Here is a 17,654-nt window from a genome sequence, read left to right as displayed (position 1 = left end):
TCGACTCATTGTGGGACGGCATGGGGAACAAAATAGGATTCTTGGGACCAGACCCGTACACAATCACAGACATTGGGCCAACGATGTGAAGGTTTAACAAAGGTTTTCAACAGCAACTGTGAGTTAAGATCGATAGTCGGGGAAGGCAAGCTTGTGTTGAAATGAGTGGGGTCTGGGCTGCAGGTTAAATGGGCTGAGGGGAACAGGGATTTTGAAGCCTGCTGACTCTGCATGGGCCACGCCTCGGTAGAAAAGTCAAAATACTCAGGCAAAACAAATGGGGAGAAGTTTCCTACTTCCTTGCTAAAGAAATTGTTTTTGCTAGACTTTTCAACACAGTCAGGAGAGAGGGTGTAGATCCTCGGAGCTGAGATCCAAAAATGGTGGGGAAATGGGCATCATGGATGCGTTTGATGAAGATATGAAACATGGAATTCATATGAAGAAATAGTTTTTAAATAGTTAATCGGACACCGGAGGATGTGAAGGTCACAACATGTCGCAGCTCAGTTGGCCACAAATCATTTACGCTGCTACAGAGGGCGCGATCTAAGCAAACAAAACAGAGCCCATTCTGAGCGGGATTAAAAGGGTTGTTCCCACTGCTTGTCGCGCTGGGAGCGGCCCTGCTATCTAATGCCACTCTCCTTTTTCTTTGAGCCTTGACAGGTACTGTCCTCCGAAGCCACACTCAGCCACATTTCATGCACTGCGGAGCTCTTCATGGCGCCCGATTTCTCTACTCCCAGAATCCCTCAACCAATGCCCCAACTCACCTGTTGGGCAGTTCTCGAGCACCCCCCGCGCCCCCCCCCCCCCCCCCCCCCCCCCCCCATCCACCCCACCGCACCCTTGTCCCAATCCCCGACATGGGCAAAATGTCACCTGGGCACCTTTTCACTGCCAGACTGGTACTCTGGCATTGCTCCTGCCAGCCTGGCAGGGTCATCAGTGCACCCTGACAGCACCAGGTTGGCACCTCGGTGCTCGGGTGGCATCATCCATAGTGCTCGGGTGGCACAGCAGTGCCAGGTGTCACCCTGCCAGATACCAACAGTCATCGGGCCTCCAATTGCTTGGGAAAGCGCAATGTGATCAGTAAATAGTGCACAGAATCTTGTTCACCCCGTAAAACCAGGAGACAAGTCCTTCAGTGAAGTAATGAAAACCTTAAACAAACATGTCTCTCCTAAACTGTTATTTATTGCAGAAAAATTTTGGTTTCACCACCGTAGTCAGGAAGAAGGTGAAAGTATTTTTCGTTTGCAGCATCTTTAAGAAGATTGGCTAGGTATTAGCTCGGGGCTGCACGGCGGAATCGGGGTAGCACAGTGTCTAGCACTGCAGCCTCACAGCACCAGAGACCCGGGTTCAATTCCAGCCTCAGGTGGCTATCTGCGTGGAGTTTGCAATCTCTCCCAGTGTCTTCCATGGGTTTCCTCTGGGTGCTCCAGTTTCATCCCACAGTCCAAAGATATGTCGGTTAGGTGGATTGGCCATGCTAAATTGCCCCTTAATGTCCAGGGATGTACAGGTTAGTTCGGGTCACGCGGATAGAACGGGGTGCTTAGGGAGGGTGCCCTTTCGGAGGATCGGTGCAGACGTGGTGGGCCGAATGGCCTCCTTCTGCACTGTGGAAACTGCTGTGGAAGTTACCACATCTATGGAGCTTGCAATGGGAGAAACTTTGCAGATAAGGCCTGGAGCAAATATCCACGAAATGGATGCCTCAAGGAACAGGGCGCGGCCAAGGTGTAATCATGTTGCCGTTGCACATAAGATGGAGTCAGCAGGGTGGGGGGGGGGGGGGGGGGGGGGGGGGTGCTGGAGTAAATCAAATACATGCAAGTACTGTGGCAAGAAGGGCCATATTGCCAAAGTGTGCATGGCTCAGAAAATCTCTGCTACACCAAGAAAGTGCAAGAAGAAAAACACAAGTAAACAATCTAGTTGTGTATACAAATTAGTGGATGAAGCTCAAGATCACTGAAAAGACAGCAAAACCGAGCTACTGCAAGAGCTAAAGCTAGGTGTCTTGACAATGCAGGGAGATCAACAACATTTCTGAGCATATCCAAAAATTGAAGGTCATGATATTAAAATGGGAGCAGCAGTATCGCTAATGCCGGAGACAACTTATCATCTGAAGCATCTGCCTTTAAAACCATCAAATGTGATCCTGAGGATGTACACTGAAGAGGTTGTCCCATTAAAAGGATTCATTATTGTGAAAGTAGAAGCAAATGGGCGGAGGGTGAAGTTGCCTCTGGAGCCTGTCCATGGAAACATTCCTGCTCTATCTGGCAGAGCATGGTTGGCTAAGATTTAATTTAACTGGGAAACAATCAATCAATTAGTGGGTTCAAAGAGCAGCTTGCAACAACTTCTGAAGAAGTATGAGAAGGTGTTTGAATATTCACTAGGCTCTATGACTGGAATTGTGGTGCACTGAAAGGTCAAGCCAGACAGCACACTCAAATGTCTCAAACCTAGAAGCGTACCATACACCATCCAGCCTAAAGTTGAAGAACTAGAAAGAATATTAAGGACAGGAGTCATTGAACCTGTTACTACAAGAGATTGGGTGACACTCTACATGCTGCCACGCACATTTCACCAGAAATGCTGTTGTTTAAGAGTAAACTATGAACACAGTTTGATTTATTAACTCCACTGATACTTCAGAGGTTGTCAAACAGCAACAACAAACACAGGTTGCTAAGGAGGGAGAAAATCTCTAAAAAGTGAGTATTCAACCAGGAAGAGAGAGTGCTAGCTAGGAGTAACACCACCAAGAAGAAATGCATACCAGTTATGAGCCTAGAAAAGACAGGTCCAATGTCCTGCCGCTTACGGATGGATGATAAAAGGGTTTGGTGATGTTACGCTAATCAGTTACCTGATGCGTCGGGTGTCAGGTCGGGTGAGTCTGGTGGGGGAGGGTCAATGTGGGAGGGGACGGAAGGAGGAATTCAGTGTCCAGTCGGGGCAGGGGGAGTCAGTACGGGAGGGGGGTGGCGGGGAGGGGAGCGGTCAGTCCAAAGACGGGTGTCAATCTGGGAGGCTGGGTGGGGTCGGACCGGGAAAGGGCACGGGGGGGGGAAGAACAAGACAGGGGGAGGTCAGAGAGAGGAAGAGGAAGAGAGTCGGACTGAGGGGAAGGGGTGTCATGGGAACATAGGAATTAGGAGCAGAAGTGGGCAATTCAGCCCTTCGAGCCTGCTCCGCCATTCAATCAGATCATGGCTGATCTCTTCCTGGTCTCAAACCCACTTCCCCACCTGTTGCCCAAGTCTCTTTAACGTGTTTTTAAAAAATCAGAAATATATCTAACGTCTTCTTGAAACCATTTAATGACTCCGATTCCACTGCACTATGGGACAGCGAGTTCCACAAATTCACCACCCTCTGCGAGAAGTAGTTCCTCCTCATCTCAGTTCGAAATCTACTGCCTTTCAACCTATATCCATGACATCTCGTTCTAGATTGCCCCACAGGGGAACATTTGGTCTACGTTTACTTTATCAATCCCACTTAGTATTTTATAGACCTCGATTAGATCCCTTCAATTCCTTCTAAACTCCAGCGAGTATTATCCCAAACTGTTTAATCTTTCCTCATACGTCAACTCTTTCATCCCCGGAATCAATCGGTTGAACCTCCTCTGAACTGCCTCGAATAACACCACATCCTTCCTCAAATAAGGAGACCAAATACTGCACACAATACTCCAGGTGTGGTTGCACCAACACCCGATACAATCGCAACAGCACTTCTCTACTCCAGTCTTTTTGTAATAAACGCTAACAGTCCATTTGCCTTTTTAATTACATACTGACTTTCTGCAATTCACGAACAAAGACACCCAGATCCCTCTGCCCAGGTGCAGTTGAATCTGCTTTCTATTTAGATGATAATTTGCCTTTCTATTTTTTCGGCCAAAGTGGATGACCTCACACTTATCTCCGTTACACTCCATCTGCCAAACTTTGGCCCAATCTCCTAACCTATCGATACCCGTTTGTAAAATCTTTATCTCCTCTTCACTGCCTGCTTTCCCATGTATTTTAGTATCATCCACAAATTTTGCTTTTTACACTCTGTCCCTGCTTGCAGATCATTTACATAAATTGTAAACAGTTGAGGTCTGAGGGTTGACTCCTGAGGCACCTCACTGGTTAAAGTTCACCAGCCAGAGAAGGACTCATTTATCTTGACTTTCTGCTTTCTGTCAGTCAGCCAATCCTCAATCCAATCTAGTACTTTACCCCAATACCCTGTGATCACACCTTCTGGATCAGTCTTTTATGTAGCACCTTGTCAAATGCCTTCTGGAAGTCTAAATATACCACATCCATAGGTTCTCCATTATCCACCTTGCTGGCTACATCCTCAAAGAACTCAAGCAAGTTTGTCAAGCATGACTTACCCTTCATGAAACCATGCTGACAATGATGGATTGAGCTTTGTCTTTCCAAATGTTCAGTTATCTCCTCCTTAATGATTGATTCCAGCAACTTCCCCACCACAGAGGTCAAGCTAACCAGTCTATAGTTTCCTACCTTTTGCCTCTCTCCCTTTTAGAATGGGGGCGCCATATTAGCATTTTTCCAATCCACCGGGACCCTTCCAGAATCCAGCAAATCCTGAAATATCTTAACCAATGCATCCTCCATCTCTGCTGCCACCTCCCTTAATACCTTAGGGTGCAGGCCATCAGGTCCTGGAGACTTATCTGCCCTTAATCCCATCAGTTTATTCAATATTGTCACCTTAGTGATGGCGACTGCACCATGTTCCTCTGCATTAACTGTAGTTTCTGGAAAAAAATTATTATTTCTACCATGAAGGCAGAGCCATAATTTTGGTTCAGTGCCTCCACCACCTCTGTGTTCTCCATTATTACCTCACCAGTATCACCCTCTAAAGGGCCAACATTTACTTTAGCTATTCTCTTCCTCTTTATATACTGATAGAAGTTTTTGGCAACTGAGTTGATGTTTTCTGCTAGTTTCCTTTCATAGTTCATCTTAGCTCTATTGATTTTATTTTTAGTATCCTTTTGCTGAACATTAAAGTTTTCCCAATCCGTCAGCTTACAAGTAGCTTTTGCAGTATACTATGCCCTAATTTTTGCGTTTATCCCTTCTTGGCTTCCTTGTTTAGCCATGGAATGTTTTTCTCCCTTTTCAATTCTTCTTCCTCTCAGGAATGTACTTTAATTGAGTGGTATTTGATATCTCCCTGAACATCCGCCATTGTTCCTCAAATGTCCTACCCTCAATTATCTGTGCTCAGTCTACTTGGGCCAATTCTTTCCTCAGGCCTGTATAATTACCTCTGCCCTGTGCTAAAACTTAAGGTACTCTGTCTTCTCTTGCTCAATCTGAATTTGAAATTCTAGCATGCTGTGATTACTCCTTCCAAGAGGACCCTTAACTACAAGACTATTTATCAAACTTTCTTTGTTACATAATAAAGATGAAACAAATATCCAGTCCATGATTTCCTATCAACTATCAATGAGGTCAGTTAGAAAAATTATAACAGTTTAAAAGCTTGCACTTATTGAGAATTGGACCGTCCGAAACGTTAGAACATTGGCCGAAAATTTCTTCCAAATGAGTTATGCTGCTATTTCCGCTTTAAAAATATATTGTGCCTGCCTGTGGTTTGCAAGCAACATTACACATGGGTTTCCTGGTTTAGTTCATTTATATTTTCATCGATGTTATTGTGTAAAACTCAATGTGAATAGGTGCAATCAACTAAACAACCTGGAAACATCTGAGCCGTTTCAAAAAGTATAACCTGAACTCTTTAGCAGCGTCTGGAGGGATGATGGTGGAGATGATGGCAAAGGAGGGAAATAGTACTCCAAACTGCTTTAAACTGTTAAACATCACTAAATGGTTTATGTTCTGGTGCGTAAATTTGGCAGAAAGTAAAAACTTGCAACTTTCAGGGTGCCAGGTGGCAGTGCTAGGAGGGGGCAGCGCCTTCGGTGGCCCCATAATAGTGTCTCTCTCTTCTGCGGTGGGGTGGGGGGGGGGGGCGGGGAGGGGGGGAAAGAGTGTAATGTTGCCTTTGGCAATGGGGTGGTAATGATGTCTCTGACTGGGGTGGGAGAGGGAGGGTGGTCACCCTCATGCCTGTGTGGTGTGGGTGGGGGGAGTTTGCCCCTCTGTGCTGAAGGGTCGGGGGTGCCCCCCGTGTCTGCGGGGCATCGTGATGTGCTTCGGCAGGGGGGGGAAAGAAGATGGCCCTGTCATTTTACTCTGAGGTCAAAGCGCGATAGAAATGGGGTCCCAATCTCGGAGGAACCAGACTTGCCGGCATGTTTAGGACCCGCTTCTTTCCGAGCCAGTGCAAAATTCAACCCCTCCCAAAAATTGACTAACTGTGGGTGGATTGCGATCGTGATCGTGCCAACCAACCTAGTTTTTGGGAGAATTCCACCCTTGAATGTTGTTTGCCAGTCCCTTAGTCCTAGCTCTCTAGCTTTGCATTCTCACCATTTTCTAAGTGTATTTCGCTCTTTCTCTCACCTGCTTTGCTTTCTTTAAATAAAATAAAACTTATTCATTTAATTATGGGGGACAGTGAAGGAAGTAAGGCTATGGTATCAAAAGTAGACTGTATTCTGCAGAACAGCATGACATGTGCTATGGTGCCTCTTGCAGTAAGTGCTGCCTGACTTTCTGTTGTTCTATTCTGTGGTCCTCCTCTTTCTCAATGAGAATAACTTTGTGAATGCCACACTTTCTAATGAGAACCCCTGACTGGCAGGAGGGTATGAGGAGAGGATATCTAGAAATCTGCCAGTGAGGACCCTATGAGGAAACAGTGAGATGAAAGTGCAAGTATATGTAAGCTAAATAGAAAAAAATGTTTTAGAAAGCATGCTCGGAGTCACCAATTTTCAAATGTATCAAGATGCTGCTGATTCTCAGTCAAAGTTACTCAATGTACATTTACAGTGTAAACCCTGGAGATTTGCAGCTGCTAAGCCACTGATCTCATACCTTATTCTGACATAGGCTGCAGAATTCTATGGTCCACTGCCGGCACATTTGCAGGTGGGGAGGGGGCCATAATATTACTCGAGTGGTCTTCCCATTGCCCTATCACTTTCCCGGGGCCTATCTGCACTTTTACAGGGTGAGGCAAAGTACTGGCTGCCTAAGAGCCTTTCCCCACACCCCGCAGTCTCCAGTCTTGATTTTGAGACGGGTATGAAGAGTTCCGGGATGGGGGGTGTGCATGGCAAGTCATCCTTCTCGGCCCTCCGGTGGAAAGGTGGGGGTGGGCGTCGGCCTCAAGGGCCACTTTTCCACATAGGACACGCCACGCCAACTTTGTCCAACATGTGCTCCCTCCCCAATTGGCCTCTACATCAAGATCCCCCCCCCCCACCGGCCTCATGTCACCTCCACTCACCATGAGACCTCCCATCATCGACAACCAGACTTACTTAGTCCTGGATTCTGGGGTCTCGTATAGTCCTAATTCTGGCCACTGCTGTTGCTGGTGGGACTACAGAGCTGCCAGCCAATCAGATTGGACAGTAGATTTCAGAGGTGAGGCGTCATCCCAAATTGGTGGAAGAAGTCCTATCTGGAACAAATTAGCATTCTTCGGAATATTAAATGGCTGCAAAGCTGCTGTGATCGGTGAGTATATGCCTGCTGACTCGCAAGGTAACAGGGCAGGAAACCCCGCCAACCATAAAATCTTTCCCAGGCAAATGAGGTCAGTGAGGTCTCAACAGGCAGATTTTGCAAAGGCTCAAATAACCCAAAGGAAGATGCACCAGTCGCAGAAACAAACCCACTGATTTTTTCTCTGAATTCTTACATGCTTTTTACACCACCAACATATACACCACCAACATGGTACACCACCAACATGGTACACCACCAACATGGTACACCACCAACATGGTACGCCACCAACATATACACCACCAACATATACACCACCAACATGGTGGTAACCCCCCTACCCACCCATGAATTGCAGCAAGTATACTAAAAGCAGGAGTCAAGTTGCAAGCCAAAGCTGACTACTATTTTGCTTGGATGTGCTAACCCTATGTTGTAAAGTAGGTTGGCATCTGTCTCTTTGCTGACCCAAACCCTCTGAAGACAGTGTCCAATGTGTCCAATTGCTAGTTGGATATGCCTGAGCCATCAGAATCAAATGAATTGAATCGTGTTTGATTCTACCAATTAGTTTATACAGGCTTATCACCCTGGCATGCCTCCTCTGATGCAGGCTCGCTGAAATAATGACAGTGCGAATAGGTTGCTTCCAAGGAAGCATCAAACATTACAATAGTCAGGCATTTATGCATCTTAAGTGGTGTCATTGGGGCTCCTGTCCAAAGTTTCCTTTGGCAACAGAAACCTCCACCAGCAACAATAATGTGCAAATGTCCACATTTGTGGCAGCTTCAAGTGTGAAAATACTGGTGAGTGGACATTGTTTATATAGATTGCCCTGCCTTCAGCACTCAGTGGGTTCACCTATTCTTCCAAACATGTCAAATCAAGAAGTCCTAGCAAAGCTGGAGTCAGCAAAATTTGCTGATGGAGTCGTACCTGGCGCAAAGGAAGATGATCGTGGTGATTGGAGGTCAGTCATCTCAGCTCCAGGACATCACTGCAGGAGTTCATCGGGGTTGTGTACTAGGCCAAACCATTTTCAGCTGCTTCATCTATGACCTTCCTTCCATCATAAGGTCAGAAGTGGAGATGTTTGCGCAATGTTCAGCACCATTCACGACTCCACAGATGCGGAAGCAGCCCATGTCCAAATGCAGCACGACATGGACAATACCCAGGCTTGGGCTGACAAGTGGCAAGTTACATTCGTGCCACACAAGTGCCAGGCAATGATCTTCTCCTACAAGAGAGGATCTCACCATCACCCCTTGACATTAAATGGCATTACTATCAATAAATCCCCCATTATCAACATCCTGGGGGATACCATTGACCAGGAATTGAACTGGGATAGCCATATAAATAGTGTGGCTACAAGAGCACATCAGAGGCTGGGAATTCTGCAGCGAATAAATCACTTCCTGACTCCTCAAAGCTTGTCCACCAACCTACAAGGCACAAGTCAGAAGTATGATGGCATACTCTCCACTTGCCTGGATGAGTGCAGCTCTACCAGCACTCAAAAAGCTTGACACCATCCAGGACAAAGCAGCCTGCTTGATTGGCACTCCCTCCACCACCAACACACAGTGGCAGCAGTGTGCACCATCTACAGGTTGCACTGCAGGAACTCACCACGGATCCTTAGGTAGCACCATCCAAACCCACGACTGCTACCATCTAGAAGGACAAGAGCAGCAGACACACGGGAACACCACCACCTTGAAGTTTCCTTCCAAGCCACTCACCATCCTGACTTGAAAACATATCGCCGTTCCTTCTCCATCACTGGGTCAACATTCTGTATTCCCTTCCTAACAGCACTGTGGGTGTACATACACCACATGGTCTGCAGCAGTTCAAGAAGGCAGCTCACCATCACCTTCTAAAGAGCAATTACGGATAGACAATAAATGCTGCCCAGCTTGCGGCACCCACATACTGTAAAAAATTATTATTTTTTGAAATTGGCGATGCCTACTGGACAACTCATTGGTTCTACTACCAGACTGGGGGCAAATATCCCATATAATCCAAAAAAGGTACAACCAGCTCTCTGTATAACTGCAATGGTATTACATTCCTTTTATTCTGAAGTTCTTTTGATGAAATCCAGCACCCCATGAGTCTTGCAATAGTTCGAACTGTATCATTAAGAGCAATAACTTGGAATGAGTTTTCAAACAGAGGTGGGAGGGCTCGCAACTTTGTGCCAATGGTTATCATACCGCCTCCTCATCACAATCCCAAACGCATCTTGAAAGAGTTCAGGTCAGGTCGGTTTGTCAGCCTGCCGGCAGGCCGTAAGTCGCCCATTTGGATCAAATAATTAAGGGTCCTTTAAGGCCTAGTCTCCGGGCTGAATGGGATTTCCAGTCAGCATGTGGGCAGTCCACAATGGCCTGGTCATAGGGTGGACTCTGGAGAGTAGGCACGACTGTTCACATGAGGGACTTCCACACCCCTGCACCCAACCCAGTACAGCCGTCATCACAGCTGCGGCCGGTAGAATGATCCTAGAGGGGTTGCCATCCAGGATCATGCCCAGGCAGCAGTGGCAGTTCTGAAAATCAAAAACACTTACCTGGCCGACTTTCTCTCTCTATTCTGAGATTAGCAGCTCCCACACCTCAGCGGGTAGAGCTGCTGGTCTCTGAGTGCTGGAGGGCCCCTTACTGGCCCTCCATCCTCAGGAACCTGCCCACCATCCCTGATTAGAAGGCAAGCCCACCTCCTGACCTTTAATTAGCTTCCCGTTTCAAAATAGCAATGGGTATGTCAATGACACGCTGTGCGGGGTCGGAACTTGGAGTTGTCACCATGTCGGGTTCCGCCCCTGGGCAAGAAGGGAAAGGCATCAACCTTTGCTGCCCCAGCTAACCCCTCACCATTTATTGTAAGTTGGTGTGTGAGCATTAGGTAAACTCAGTTAGTATTACTCTGTTAGTATGCCTCTGAATCAAAAGGACTACGAACTTAAGTTCCAATCCAGTACTTTACCCTACAATCATGAGATCTGTGCAAGATAGCACTGAAGAAGTACTACATTACTTGTGTTGCTCTTTGGATGAGAAATTAAATCAAATAGCCTGCTTGCAATGGTGATTCAGCTGAACGTTAAAGCTCCCACATCACAACTTAAAAGAAAAACTGTAAACTTAGTGCACTCCATTCAGCCATCAACAAAGAAGAGCAGATTAACTGGTCACTCATTTAATTTCTGATGATAGGATCTTGTTGAGTGACTGCCTTGTGCGCCTACATATCATCAATGACTGCACAACAAAATTCATTCTGTGAAGTACAACAGAGTGCTTTTCCCTCTTGAAGTGCTTCATAAGTATAAGTTGCTACTGAACTGCACCAAGGATTTGAGAGAAATGTGAGTAAGATGCCATGTTGAGAGAGAGCACAAATTTAAGAAGGACATAAACAAAATTAAAGGGGGGTGGCAGTTAGAAAAAAGTTACACAGAAAGTACTCAGAATATGAAACTATCTGGCGTAATCTATGTTTCGTCTATTATTTTATGTATGGAAATTTGTTGGTTGGAAATGAGGAATATAAATGGTTATATGGGGAGCGAGCATGAGTAGGATTAGACCAAGTGACTGGTAGTGAAGGGCATGGAGACAGACTTCACTAGGCAAACAGTCTGTTTCTGTGCTGTAAAACTCTTTCTTTTTTCGAATTGGAATCAGTACCCAATGACATTGCTAAATCTCTTGACTAATGCATGAGGAATGACCACTTGGACAAGGTAAATAGAGGATTGTCAGCACCCCTGAAGGAACGGTACACCACCATAAATCAACACCTTCAGGGCAGCAGAGGGAAGATTGACTGGAGGTATAGGTAAATAAACAAATGGTGAGTGGTGGGCGCAAAATGTAGAGGACTACAACATAATCCACCCTATTAGCATGAACTGCAATTAGTATAAATACGTAATAATTCAAAAGGTATAAACGAGAATTTATTTCAAGTATTAGGCTCATTAGATATTCTGCTATAAATAATTGAATGTACATGGTATATCTCCATTCATAAGCATCCAGATAAGCAACAAGATATTAAACTACTTGTGATGAAGAGAGAAAGAGATACTGGGTCAAAGTTTTCCAAAAAATGACAAAGTGTCATTTTCGGCATGAAAATCGGTGTGAAATCCGAAGTGATTTTGATCGTGATCTTCCTGCACTTAGTCATTATATTTGAAGCTGGTAGTGATATGCGCCATGATTGAGATGTACGGGACCCAAAGATGCTGACAAGGCCCAATCCTCAGAGATTGGGGCACCCTTCTCGCCGGCAAAGACCACCACCAATCGCCGGCATCAGGGCTTCCCTCAGTCGCCAGCATCAGCTGCCCCCGCAAGTGGCGGTACCAGTCCCCCCATTGCCCAGATGAGGTCACCCTGCCATGGGGTCACCAAATGCCCTGTCGTCATCATGTCCCACCCCCTCAGTATCCTACCCCTTGGCACTGCCCCGGCACCTGGCAGTGCCAACCTGACAATGAAAACATGGCAATGCCAGGGTGCCAAGGTGCCCCAACCATGTGGGCCTACAATGATCTCCGAGCCCCCATGGTGTGGTCATCATTTCTGTTTTCCGTTTGTCAAGACAAGTAGTGATTTGCGCCAGCCAGATGTTGCACCAGCAATGCAAGAGAATTGCGCGAGCTGGGATAATTTGGCTCAAAGCTAATTGTGAATATTTAAGTTTGATTTTTAATAAATTAATCTGGTTCACACCCAGCAAAGCCGTGAACCAGATTACGGCAGCTGGGAGGACCAGGGAACATCATGTCCGGTTTGACGCCCATCGCAAATCCCATTTGATGGCTGTCCTGCAACTTTCCCAACATAGGGGGATTTGCACCGAGCGCAACGTTGCTGCAAAATCACCCCCCAATTGATTTAAATGTCACAACTCAAGGAGCGGTCCACTCTGCTCTTCTTTCTACGTACCTGCAATCTGAGATGTAGCCTGAGGACTGAAAGGAGCTGGTGCAGGATTGAGAGATGGACGAGGACTCTGTGTTGAGGCACCCACTCTCATTGCAGTTTGCCGAAGGCGTTCCAATTCACTCAGCCTTTCTGAGAATAATCCGACTTTGGGTTGGTCTTCAGGCTTCTGTCTGTGTCCTGGTTAGAAGAGAACAAAATGGCAATCTACAAAAATTCTCTTTTATCCACTTATTTGTTAAAATGTAGATTATACATCTTTTTTCTGCTGAAAGGTGAATTTATTGTAGGTTTATCCTTGAAAGGTGTAATCTCCTCATATTGGAAAAGCCAAGGGGTCAAGCAAGAATTGTAATAGTTGAAAAGGATCTAAAAAAAAGGTGAGACCAAGAGCAGAGGTAGAAAAGTGCAAGGATGAGAGCACAGGTGTAGAAAAGGGCAAGGCGGGAGTGGACGTGTATAAAAGGTGGAGATGGAGATCAGAGGTGCTAAAAGAGGATGAGGCCGAGAGCAGAGCCGGAGGAACGGGTGAGGCCAAGTGTAGAGCAGTAGATAAAGAGTTTGAGCAACATACAAGAAAAATCACAAAGTGAGGTTACAACACCATGGGAACTGGTAGGGTAGGTTATGGGTAAATATGGAATTTAATCCACCTGCGAGTTAAAACAGATTAGGTAATTAGTTTAAAAACTTCTAATAATTAACTAAGTTAATCTGGCGGCAGGATCCTCCCCTTCGCCGGCAGTGCATTCACGCCTGCGGATTTCCCGACCGCGTGGGGGTGGCCACAATGGGAAACCCCATTGGCCGGCTGCCGGGACGGAGGATCTCGTTACCAGCGGGGCACACCGTGCCAGAAAATGAGTCTGAGGGGATGGAGAATCCCGCCCATAAGCTTTAACTTAATACTTTAACTTTAACTTGGGGGGCATAGCCTCAAAATAAGGAGAAGTAGATTTAGGACTGAGTTTAGGAGGAACTTCTTCACCCAAAGGGTTGTGAATCTATGGAATTCCTTGCCCAGTGAAGCAGTAGAGGCTCCTTCATTAAATGTTTTTAATGAAGATAAAGATAGATAGCTTTTTGAAGAATAAAGGGATTAAGGGTTATGGTGTTCGGGCCGGAAAGTGGAGCTGAGTCCACAAAAGATCACCCATGATCTCATTGAATGGTGGAGCAGGCTCGAGGGGCCAGATGGCCTACTCCTGCTCCTAGTTCTTATGTTCTTATGTAAGGGCAACGGAGATGTTAATGCAGGTGGTGTGTCTCAACTGCAGTACATGGGAGTTTGTAGAGAGGAGTGCAATCTTGGACAACCACATCTGCAATAAATGTCCCAAGAAACCTCATCCTAAGCTGGAATCTGAGGTGCAGATATTGAAGAGCAGCAGAGAGGTGAAGAGTTACCTGGGCACTTTGATCCAGAGGCACATACAACCCAAAGTTTTGTTAGTGGTACTGAACTGGCTGATGGTCAGGAACTGGAGGTGTGACCGTGACTCAAGCAGGTAAGAGGATCCTAGGTCCAATGCTGGAGGAGTTTTAGCCTTTGCCATTATCCAACAAATACAAGGTTGTTGCCTGTGTAGATCAGGGCAAAGTTTGAAAAACTGACCAGGGCACCATTGTACAGGGAAGTAATTCAAGTGGGAAGAATGAAAGGAAATGTGTAGTAGTAAGAGTCAGTGGAGTAAGGGATAGATACCATTCTCTGCAGTTCCAAAGCTTATATTGACTTCTCAGTGCCAAGGTTGAGTACGCTCCCTCAAGGTTTGAGAAAAGCCTGGATGGGAGGGGAAAGATCCAGTTTTCATGGTCAGCATAGGAACTAATGACATAGATAAACTAGGAATGAGATTCCTTTGAGAGAATTTGAGGAGCTAGGGTTCATTTTAAAATTCAGGAACTTGACAGGTAATCTCTGGATTGTTACTTGAGCCACATGCAAACATAGTTGCAAAAGGATTCAAAAGTTAAGTGCATGACTGAAAGAGTGATTTGCAAGTCAGGGTTTTGATCCATGGGGCACGCGCAACAGTTTTGCGGAAAGAGGCATCTGTCCCATTGGGAATGGCTGCACTTGTCCTGGAAAATCAAATAACTAGGGTGGTAAATTAGGCTGTAAACTAAAAAGATGGGGCGGGAAGGTGGAGTTTGAAGGATTCAAGAATGGGTAAATTTAAAAACATTGAGAGAAGCCAAGCTTTAGAGCAAGTTGGTGACTAAGTGGGTGATGAATGGAGTGAGAGCTTAACAAAGGGCATAAAGTGACTCAGATGACATCCAAAGATGTGCAGGTAGGATGGGGTTAATGGGTTATGAGGATTGGGCGAGGAAATGGGCCTGGGTGGGGTGCTCTTTCAGCGGGTCAGTGCAGACTTATTGGGCTGAATGACCTCCTTCTGCGGTGTAAGAATTCTGTGGTTCTATGGTTAAAACTAGAGGCACTATATCTAAATGCATTAAGTATTCACAATAAAATTGATGAAGTAATAGCACAGATAGAAATAAATAAGTTTGACCTATTAGCCATTAAATGTACCTGCAGAGCAATCAATGTTGTGAACTAAATATTATATGACACTGGACATCTAAAAGAGATAGGAAAATTGGAAAGAGTGGAGGGTAGCCCTTATCGTAAAGAATGGGATAAAGAGAGTAGGGGGAAAGAACCTTAGCTCAGAAAAACAGATCAGTTTGAATGCAGCTCAGAAACAAGACAGAAAGCATCAGTGGGGGTAATTTATAGGGCCCCTAACAGTAGTTGCAGTGTCGGGGCAAGTATAAATCAGGAAATTACAAGTTCATGTAACAAGGGTAATACATGAGGAATTTAAGATAGATACAGAATGAGCAATCCAAATCTGCAGTATTATTGTGGAGGATGAATTCATGGAATGTATACAAGATCATTTTCCAGGTCAAAAAGTCGAAGAACTGGAGAACAAGTAGATCTAATTCTGTGCAATGATGCATAATTGATTAATAACCATGTAGGAATGGAGGCCGGGGAGGGGGTGGGAGTAATCATAATATAATATAATTTCATGTTGAGTTTGATAGTGATTTAGTTAAGAAACTCCGGTCATAAATCTGAACAAAGCAAATTTCTGAGGTATGAAGGGAGAGTTGGAAGAGCTCAGTTGGGAAACTGTAGCTTCAAAGATATGACATAAGGTATGAAATAGCAAACATTTACAGAAATAAATCAGATTTTGCAATGAATATACATTCTTCTGAGGAAAAAAAGCTCATGTGAAAACCATGCAACCACAGCCAACAAGGGAAGGTAGAGATTCTTCGATTAAAGGAAGCGGTCTATAATGTTGTCACAAAGAAAGGTGAGCCTGATGATCGGTAAGAGTTTGGAGTACAATATTGAAAACAAGAGAAAAAATAGATTATTGAATAAAGTAACAAAAGACATAAAAATAATCGTAAAAGCTCCTATAGGTATACAAAATGATTAGTAAAATGAACCATGGATTCCTTCCAGGTAAAGGCAGGAGAACCTATAGTCGGATATGAGGAAATGGAGCCATGACACAAGTATCTGCCTTCATGGTTGCAAATACAAAAATAATTCCAGGAAATAGTGGGGAACCAAGGGTTCATTTGGAATGAGGAACATAAAGAACTTAGCATCAGTAAAGAAGTAGTATTGGAGAAATTAATTGGACTGGAAGCCAACAAATGTCCTGGATCTGATGTCCTACATCCGACTGAGCTAAGAAGGAGCAAAATTATTTGGGGATTTAAATTGGGGGAATTGAGGGTCAGGAAAATAATGTATGTCAGCAAAGAAAAAGTGATTGTTAAACAGAATTCCATGAGACATAAGACACAGCTGAAAAAGGTTAATGAGTTGAGGTTTATAGTACGTAGAAGATGGAAGCTGCAAAAAAAGGATTGTGCTATCATGGCTGGAGGTGACAAAGACATGTATGAGAGTTTATGCAGCTGAGGCTGCTGAGCAGGTGGGCTGAGGAAGGGCCGGAAGTGGGTGTTGTTATAGTCATGATGTGGACAAGATTATCATTCCGATAGTTGGGCAAGGCAGGTGGTACAAAGTATAGCCAGAATGAAAGATTCCAGTAATGAGCAAGCTGTCGCCAATCATAAGGCAAATTTCCATCAAAGCCAGAATATCAATGCAATAATTCACAATAAGTTATGGGTAGCAAGAGCCTTGTTCTGCAAAGAATGGAAATTATGAAGCGATATATAGTGGTGATTATTGATCCATTGGTGAAAGTCAAATGGTCATTGGATTCTGCAAGACAGCAATGACTACTCCAGAATCTGTGAATAACAATGACAGCTAAAGCTGACCCTCTCATTGGACTGAGCGACAGGAAGGAAAGGCGATGGCAGAGAATGACACAAGACGTTAAGAAGAAAATAAAGGAAGGTAGAAGCAATGTGTCATGAACAATGTGGCACTAGGGTACAAAAGAGCTATAGGTTTCCCATGGCACGGCAATGGTAAAATATATATGACATATATACTTTACATTATCCAAAATAAAATCAATGTAGTTGTATTGCTGTTCATCACCAGCCTTTGAAATGGCTGCATTAATAACTAATATATCAGTCAAGTATTTAAGCTTTAAGTATTTTACTGCAATGAATGAAGTAATCCATCAGACAAGGATTACTGCTATCTCAAATGTTTTGTCCTGCTTTTAGTAAAAACTTTGACATTTCATTGAGGGAAACATAAACTAGATCTCTTCAATACATACGAGAATGTTTTTGGCTGGACTGGTTATATTTAATAAAATACAACATTGATTCAGTGCTCTGGGGCTTTTTCTAAAGCTAATCTCTGTTCATCATGTCAATAAAACTATATTTTGAACCGCGATACTTCAAATGGCTGTATGACTGAGCAAATTGGAATCATCCACTGGCATTTCCAATAACAGCTGTGGCTATCATTATTATTCACAGATTCTGAAGTAGTTTTGCATGCAAACATAGCCAGTCACGCAAATCCTTTCTTTCAGCATCC

General features: G+C 44.7%; 1 protein-coding gene across 6 annotated transcripts in view; it reads right to left on the bottom strand.

Annotated features, from left to right (window-relative positions):
* LOC140410681 (runt-related transcription factor 2-like) overlaps nucleotides 1-17,654 on the bottom strand; it is a 257,444-nt gene that overhangs the window by 54,935 nt on the left and 184,855 nt on the right. For 5 of the 6 annotated variants that reach the window (XM_072499075.1, XM_072499069.1, XM_072499071.1 and 2 more), the window contains one exon: nucleotides 12,641-12,817. The exons of the other annotated variant lie outside the window; for it this stretch is intronic. In XM_072499075.1, coding sequence (XP_072355176.1) covers nucleotides 12,641-12,817 — 177 coding nt within the window. The remainder of the gene's footprint in view (nucleotides 1-12,640; nucleotides 12,818-17,654) is intronic. 6 annotated transcript variants of the gene reach the window in all.

This window comes from Scyliorhinus torazame, chromosome 4, assembly GCF_047496885.1.
Source record: "Scyliorhinus torazame isolate Kashiwa2021f chromosome 4, sScyTor2.1, whole genome shotgun sequence".
Taxonomy (NCBI): domain Eukaryota; kingdom Metazoa; phylum Chordata; class Chondrichthyes; order Carcharhiniformes; family Scyliorhinidae; genus Scyliorhinus; species Scyliorhinus torazame.
Note: the sequence above shows the minus strand (reverse complement) of the source record. Positions and strands in the feature narration are given on the sequence as shown.